This window comes from Trichechus manatus, unplaced genomic scaffold, assembly GCF_000243295.1.
Source record: "Trichechus manatus latirostris isolate Lorelei unplaced genomic scaffold, TriManLat1.0 scaffold00024, whole genome shotgun sequence".
NCBI classification, from domain to species: Eukaryota; Metazoa; Chordata; class Mammalia; order Sirenia; family Trichechidae; genus Trichechus; species Trichechus manatus.
The window spans coordinates 2,156,393-2,164,518 of NW_004443960.1; the positions used below are offsets into that span (position 1 = coordinate 2,156,393).

At 56.7% G+C, this 8,126-nt stretch overlaps 1 protein-coding gene across 1 annotated transcript in view; it reads left to right on the top strand.

Moving 5' to 3' along the window:
- The first annotated feature begins 810 nt into the window (after positions 1-810).
- Positions 811-8,126, top strand: part of PDPK1 (3-phosphoinositide dependent protein kinase 1) — a 31,444-nt gene continuing 24,128 nt past the window's right edge. Inside the window, exons 1-5 of the mRNA XM_004373407.3 lie at positions 811-1,077; positions 4,145-4,187; positions 4,413-4,550; positions 6,942-7,086; positions 7,707-7,804. Of these exons, the coding sequence (XP_004373464.1) occupies positions 868-1,077; positions 4,145-4,187; positions 4,413-4,550; positions 6,942-7,086; positions 7,707-7,804 (634 nt within the window). The 5' untranslated portion in view covers positions 811-867. The remainder of the gene's footprint in view (positions 1,078-4,144; positions 4,188-4,412; positions 4,551-6,941; positions 7,087-7,706; positions 7,805-8,126) is intronic.

The window sequence follows — 8,126 nt, forward strand, 5'->3', positions numbered from 1 at the left end:
ATTTCTTTATTAGAAGTCCTGATGACCTGTGTGTGTTTTATGCCAGTACCGCATGGTTTTGATTACTGTAGCTTTTAGTCCGTTTTTATTTTGGGATGTGTGAGTCCTCCTACTCTGTTCTCCTTCCGGGTCATTTTGGCCCCTCTGGGCCCCTTGAATTTCCACATGAAGTTTCGGGTCAGCTCGCCTCTACAGAGGAATCGTGGGATTTGGGTAGGGATTGTGTCGGACAACCTTTTTAGAATTTTACAGGCTATAAGCCTCCGACTCCTTTGGAGCGACTTTGCTGAGTGGTCAGCAGTTGGGCTCTGAGTAAATTATTTCCCAGATTGTTAGTCAGCTGTCCCAGCGCCATCTTTGGAGAAGCTTACTTTTTATCAAACATGATTTTGATGTGTAGTTGGCAGTTCTTGAACTCTCTCTCCCTTACGTTGTGTTCCTGCTTCTGTTCCTGGCCGCTGGGTCAAGTCCTAATTGGCACCTTCTGTGTGTCCAGCCTGACACCGAGCGGGTGGCCAGACAGGGCGGGATGTCTGCCCGGGGGCTTGGAGTGGCAGCTGCGGCAAACAGGGCCTGGATGGAGTGGCCGGAGCCTCGTGCACTGATGAGGGAGGGTGTGTGTGCAGGGGAGCAAGGGGAGGAGAGGGTCAGCCCTGCGCCAGGGGCACGGCATCTGGTGGGGGTCCCCAGGCGGACCAGCGGGTGTCAAGTGGCCTGCCCATGTCCCGGGCTTGGCTCTGACAGTGTGGAGGCGAGGGGTTACCCTTGAGTTGCAGCACGTAGGGTCTTACTGCTCCTGTGTGCTCCCAGTATGACGCCGTCCCCATCCAGCCCAGCGTGGTGTTATGTTCCTGCTCGTCCCCCTCCATGGTGAGGAGCCAGACCGACGCCGGCGGCGCCCCTGCCGTTCCCAGCGGCAGCAGCAGGCAGGGGCCCAGCATGGACGGCACCACCACTGAGCCCAGGCCCGACGCCAGCGCCCTCCAGCACGCCGGCCAGCCGCTGCCCCAGCCCCGCAAGAAGCGGCCTGAAGACTTCAAGTTTGGAAAGATTCTTGGCGAAGGCTCTTTTTCCACAGTGAGTACTGCTGCCGCTCTTGGGGTGGCTGACCCTCCAGGGGGCCTCGAGCTAGAAAACCCGGACCGCAGGGCACTCCTTCTGGGAGAAGGCCGCTCTTCTGGGGTCTGCAGCCCCTCGGGGGTTGTGTTGTGAAGGGGAGGAGTCTCCCGTCCAGCCACCCGCCTGCCGCAGGACGCGTGGGCCCTAAGCCGGTTTTATAGGTGAAAGCTTTACAAAGATCTCCTGATTTCTAACCTACTAACTTCTCGTTCTAGCCAGGCACCAGCCGGGTACATTCTGGTGACTTACGTTCTGTGTTCTCGTGCCCCTTTGTCCCTTTGGCGGGTGGCCGGGGCCTTGGGAGGCTTTCTGTTCCTTAGGTTGACAGTCAGTATCAGCGTTCTTGTCCTCCAGAGCTTCTGGCCACGTTTCATGACCTTAATTGTTTCTCTGCTCTTTTAAACGTATGGAGCCCTGGTGGCTCAGTGGTTAACAGCTCAGCTGCTAACCAAAAGGTCAGTATTTAGAATCCACCAGCCGCTCCTTGGAAACCCTATGGGGCAGCTCTGCTCTGTCCTGTAGGGTCACTGTGAGTTGGAATTGATTTGATGGCAATGAGTTTGGTTTTTTTTTAAAGCATAGACAGAACAGCCTGCCCTTGACATGTGTGGGGGTGCACCCCAGCATCCCCGAGCCCTCAGGCCTGTGTCCTCAGTTTCCCCAACAGGGAGACTTGCTGGGCGCTGTCCATTCACTTGTTAACTGTCTGACAACCTGAGTGACAGTTTTGTCTGTCATGTGATTTTTTTTATTTTTTATTTTCCTTCTTAAAGAAATGAAGCTTAAATGGACCCCTTTGCTGAAGAGGAGGCGGTGGGGCCCCAGGCTGTGGCACGGGGCAGGGAGCAAGTGCACCCACCCTGCCCCAGAGTACGTGCACTCACGCCTCTGCAGGCCATGGCCCCTGCCCGCTGGGGCCCCGTGCTGGCCACCCAGTGTGCTGGGGACGCCCGTGACTCTGGAGGTCTGCTCGCTGCAGGGGTGCCTGAGCGCCCCAGCTTTGTGGAGAATCCATATTTGAATTTTTTTTCTTTTTGACATTTACAAAATATTTCAAAATAGAACAACGTGAATATTATAGCGCACCCATGTTCCCCCACATCTTGTTCAAATTAATGTTAATTTTTGCTCCTCTTAAATGTTTAATTTAGTTGTTTTGTTAGCAACTTTTGTCTAAATTACAAGACTTGCAGCCTCATGATGGAAACATGTAAGCCGTGAGGCTCCCCCCAGTAGCTCTGGAAGGCGCTGCCTGATCCTGTCGGAAAGTAGGCCTCTGGTTTGCGGAGAGCCTGGGGCGTGTGCGCAGTCACTGACAGCTGCAGGGCGAGATGAGACGGAGCCCCTCTCCTCACTCGTCCTTTGCCAGACGTCTCCCTCCATCTCCACGGTGCGTGGGAAGGCGGTACCACCTCCTGGTGCTGAGAAGCTGCAGCTGGGACTCATCACCCCTGCTCTGTGAGCCCCGTGCTGGGGGTACCCTGGAAAGCTGTGTGAGCAGGCTCGTTCTTGGGCCCCTGGGAGCCCTGTGGGCCTGGGCTTCTGCCTCTGCATGACTCCCTCAGTCGTGGAATGGAGGACACTCAGGGTTAGAGTTCAGGGGAAAGGGCAGCGGCAGTTACAGGCTGGCGGGATCTTTGCTGGCAGAGCCTGGTGCCAGTGCTGGACGGCCTGGGAGGCCCCTGGGGACGGTTATGATGTCCAGTCCACCCTGCTGTCAGCCCAGTGACTTGGAGGGGCGCATCATGCCCTGTCCTCTGGAAGAGAAACCCTTCCCTTGCAGGAAGCCTGCTTGTGCACTGCTGGATTTACACAACAGAAAGATTATGTAAAAACCTCATTCAGAAAGGGTCCCGGTAAACACAGGTGCTCGCTAACATAATTTTTTTTTGCTACTTACAAAGCTAGGGCATGCTCCTGTAAAGAGGCTTAATGTGCAGAAATCTGTAACCTGGAGAAGGGACACGCACGAGCCCTTCCTCCCCCAACTGCAGAGAACAGTCCACGGTAGAGCATTCTGGAAAGATCTCTGAGATCTTTCCACTTGAGCACATACAACATGTCCTCATTCTTCTTCCTAACGGCCTGGTGTTCCACCGCACGCTGTGCCAGGATCTGCCGCTGAGGCCTGTAAGGGATCCCGTAATTGGAGAGCCCGCACAGTAGGGCCTGGGCCCGGACAGCGGAGTTTGCAATGATGAGGCCTTCCATCCCGGCTGGGGCTTTCTCCGGCATGCATCTGTTCAGGGCTGCATCTGTTCAGGGTCCTCAGACCTCCCCTTTTCAGGTGACCGGCTGCAGGGGTGCCTCCAGGGGCAGAGCTGGCACTGGGGGGGTCATCAGCTGGGTCACCTCAGGTGGCTCCCACGCAGCCTCAGGCCTGCTTGTGGAGGAAGGTTTACTCCGCGTGAGGGAGGCCGTGTGGAGCCCCAGAGGGGCTAGGCGGGCCTCTGACGGAGCTGTGGGAAGGGAGCTAGCTCTTGGCTGGGGCTCCAGGGAGGCACCCCCGGGCCGGGCAGCTTGCTGTCCCTTCATAATCGCGATACCACTGAGGATGTCTGAGAGTGTCATCAGTGAAAGTGTAGGGTAAAAGTTAATGGAAAACACCCAAATTTAGGGTTACGTTTTGCAATGAACCATCTACCAGAAGGATGTAGTCGTGAGTTTCTTCTTGGAAGAAATTTCCGGTACCTACTCGTGGTGGTGTTATGTACTACTTCCAAGTCTCGGAAGGTTCCGTTAGTCTGAGATGTTCCTGAATTTATGCTTTCACTGCCCCGTGGGAACTACCGGCAGCAGATCAACCACCTTCTGAAAACGATTGCGAGATGACACGTTTGCTGTTGCCGATTAGAACGCGCCCTCGTGGCACCCAGCCGTGCTGGGTGGCGTAGGACCAGGAATCGTACATGCGATGGCCGACATTCAGTGGGGGTGGGGGAAGCGGGGTGGGGTGGACCGAAGCATGAGGTGTCGAGCTCAGTGCCGGGTTAACGGTGTGTCTTTTCCTTCTCTCCCCCACCAGGTCGTCTTGGCCCGAGAACTGGCAACCTCAAGAGAATATGCGAGTAAGTAAGAATTCCCGAGCCCTGTGTTGGGGTGCAGGGATGGCGTGGCCGCAGAGCCTGCGTGCCCGGCTAGCGGGCGTTCCGGAGTGCCATGCTGACGGCCTCCGAGACCAGCACGTTCCCTGAAGAACCCCAGTTGTATCCGTTACGTGTATGAGCTGTGTCTTCAGTATTGTATTTTTTACCGTTTCCGGTGGTAGTAACTCGCTTCTCTTTCACCCCAAGTTAAAATTCTTGAGAAACGTCACATCATCAAGGAGAACAAGGTCCCGTATGTGACCAGAGAGCGGGACGTGATGTCGCGCCTGGACCACCCCTTCTTCGTGAAGCTTTACTTCACGTTCCAGGACGACGAGAAGCTGTGTATCTTTTTGAGTGCTGAGAGCCGCCTGGGACCCCTGACCTTTGGGAATCACGACCCCGTGGTCTCTTTTCCCAAGCAGCCCCTCCTCCTAAAAGGGAAGGGTGGCATATTCCAGACACCCAGTGGGCCCACATTAACTGTGCTCCGGGAACCTCCTAGTGGACCCTCCAGCAGGCGGCAGGGAATCCCCAGGCCGCTGAGGCTGGGTTTTTCGGCAGCGTCGGTGAACACGGTTTCTGGAGGGCTGTTATCTGAGCTGATGGCTGCGGGTGTTCGTTCGGTTGTTCTCTCCGTTCGGAGCCACTGCCCTTGGAGTGTCTGTTAGGGGTCAGGCCCTGTGCTCAAGCCAAGCAGGGCAAGAGAGGCACGTGGGGGGCGTGGGGTCTCCTGGAGGGAGGCCTTGACCATGGTCAGCCCCCGTGGAGCAGCCAGGGAGAAGCTACAGGAGCTGAGCCCTCTGTGTGCCCCGGTAGCTTGGCCTCCCTCTGCCCAACTTGCCACTTCTGGTCACTCAGTCCCCGCGCTCCCCAGGACTGTCGGGGCTGCTTCTCCTGCAGGGATCCCGCGCTCCCGGTGCCTCCCCAGGGCGCTCTGAGCCCCCGGCTTTCTGGCCGTCAGACACTGGGGGGATAGTGCAGGGTCGGCTTCACCAGTGCCTGCGGATGGTGGTCCTGCTAGCCGTGCGGATCTGAGGTACCTTGTGCACCCACCTCATCCTCCCCCAGGTCACCTTCCGTGGGGTCAGGCAGCGCAACATCCAGACTAGAGTGACCACACCTCGTAACGTCCAGATGGGGTGGCTTGGAGTGCTCTGGAGAACGCAGGCACGGTGCCCTGTCCAATGGTGCCTTGCTGCCCTTGGTTTATCACCCTGCGGCCCCTCCGCAGTGACACCCAGAACTCTGCCCCTGGAGATGCTGTGGGGGCCGTGGTGGGGGCCAAAGACAAGAACACATGCAGAAGAGCCCAAAGTGACCGTCATCCTCCTGCTGGCCTGATTTCCTCAAGACAGAGCCGCCAGGCAGGTCTCAGCATCTGGTGCTCGGGCTCCTCCTGCACCTCTCTCGAGTGCAGTCCTGTCCCTTCCAGTCCCCTATCACAGCGTCCACTCCTGTGGCCTGAGGCCTCGGGAGACTGGGCTCCGTCCTCTCTCTCTTCTGCTCTGTGACCTTGAGGAAGTTGCTTAACCTCTCGGTTCGGGGCTCCTCTTCTCCAAGTGCAGGTGGTGGGCTCACCTGACTCCCAGGTTCTATGCCTCAGGGCCGCCTCCTCACCGCCCTGGGGCCCAGGCTGTGACGTGGGCTGGGGAGGGGATTCTGGACGAGGACTTTGGGGTGAGGCATGCGCGTGTGTGCCTGTGTGCATCTGGGGCATTCATTGGTGTTCTGTGCCAAGCAGAGAACTAGAGGTGTCTCATTTAGGACCAGAACCCAGTGAGTAGTCAGATAAGGGGCAAGACTCATGCCTCCCTGGCCATGGCTGAGCCCATGCGGGCCTCACTAGGGAGGCTCTGGGCCAGCCCAGGTGGGCCAGCCTGCGGGGGTGCCGTCTGCCCAGCAGCGCTGAGCTCGGCTCGGGGTCAGGCTGGCCAGAGCTGGGGGCTGCAAGGGCCTGAGCCGTGGTGGAGGTCCTGGTGTCGGCAGGCCACTGCTTCACTGGTGGCCTCAGCCCTCCTTGCAGAGTGAGTGGGACGAGGCCTGGCCAGACTGTATTCCCTGGATGTGATTCAGTCTTTTGATTCAGTTCCTGTTGAAAGCTGTCTGAGCTGGGGGGCTCAGGTGGCCAGAGATGGGCTGCCCAGGGCAAGTTTCCTGCTGCTCTGGGTGCCCCTGCTGCCCTTCTGGGCTTGTCCACACTGCGCTGCATATTCAGGGAGGCACCTTAGAAAACAGGCCAGAGCTGAACATGCAGGCCTCCTGAGCCTGTGCCTGGGCCACCACTTCCTGGGGCAGTGAGGACGGGTGCTTCGAGATGCCCCTTAGTAGATGGAAATGTTTGGTGCTTGTAGGAGGAAGCAGTTGTATGGGACCCACTTCCTGTCCAACCTTAAACCCTTTTTGGGAAAAGGAGAATAGAAATAACTCAAAGGCCAATGCGGTGGTGACCAAGGGAGGGACGCCCGTGCGCCCGTCTCCCTCCCCAGCGGGTGCCCCACAGACAGCGAGAGCCATTTGAGTCAAGAAGCTTATCAGATGGGTTTCCTCTCCCAAGATGCGTCACTGCGCGGAAAGGAACCTTCCTTTAGGAGCCGTTTAACGTAGCACTCGGGATACAGCCGGCGCTCTGTAAACATTAACAGTTTCCTTTAATTAAAAAAAAATCTTATTAGGCCGGTAAGGTTAGTTTTAACAGAGGATTTTTATACCCTTCCTTAACTGTGCGATGTTCAGATTTTGGCCTTAGCTATGCCAAAAATGGAGAACTACTTAAGTACATTCGCAAAATCGGCTCGTTCGACGAGACCTGTACCCGATTCTATACCGCCGAGATCGTGTCTGCTTTAGAGTACCTGCACGGCAAAGGCATCATCCACAGGTAACCCTGGGGGCCAGGGACCAGACCCGGAGTGCTGGCAGACCGTCAGGGTTCACGCTTTGCTAGCCTGCAAGAGCAGTGTACTTCTGCCTTTGTTAAGTTAGCAACCAGTGCCCGCTTGGTGGCTGATGCCAGAGCAGGTGGAGCTCTCGGGGGTCAGCTCTAGCTTATGCTACGAAGGTGTGACTCAGGTGACACAGACGTGCAGAGACACGGGCCGTTAACCAGCACTGCTGAGCTCGCAGCTCACCGAGCCATCCTGAGTGGCGATGGAGTTCCGTCACCTGTAGCTCCTGGGTGTCATTACTTCCGAGAAACTCAAGTCGGAAGTTCTCACAAGCCCTTGATTTTCTGGGTGAAAAACGAGAGATTTCCGTCCCTGGTCAGAAGTTTATGGAACAACAGGTGCGGTCGTGAAACGTAATGGGACGTCCTCTTGTTGGAGTGGACGTTTGTCCTTGGTAGACTTTCAGCCAGACTTGCACACATGGTTGTGATTCGATTCTTAGTAAAGATGCTGAGTGTTCATCAGTCCATTTTGTTTTCAGCAATATTTACAGCATGTCATAACACACTTGCTTTAAATATTTCATCTCTAATATAGAAATCTACATTTTCAGGGACCTGAAACCAGAGAACATTCTGTTGAACGAAGACATGCACATCCAAATCACAGACTTCGGAACCGCCAAAGTGCTCTCCCCCGAGAGCAAGCAAGGTGTGTGTGGCGTTGCGTGGCCTTGTGTCCGGCCATGTGCATCCCAGTGACGGATGTTTCCTTAGCCTGCCAGACGCCCGGGGTGGCTGGAGGCACTGCCTGGGGGAGCCGTCCCTGGAAGACCCCCCACTCCCTGTTCTGCTGCCGGTTCTCGTGAGCACCACCATGGCTGATCCCTGAGATGCTAGGTACCACTTGTGTTCCTGGTCACCAGCGCAGGGCCATGGGCTTCGTGCAGTCCATGCCCACCACTTCCTCCTCGGCCCTGGGGGTATCCCAGTGCCCTCTGCTCCCTGTGGCTGCACAGGTTGTGGACACGGGT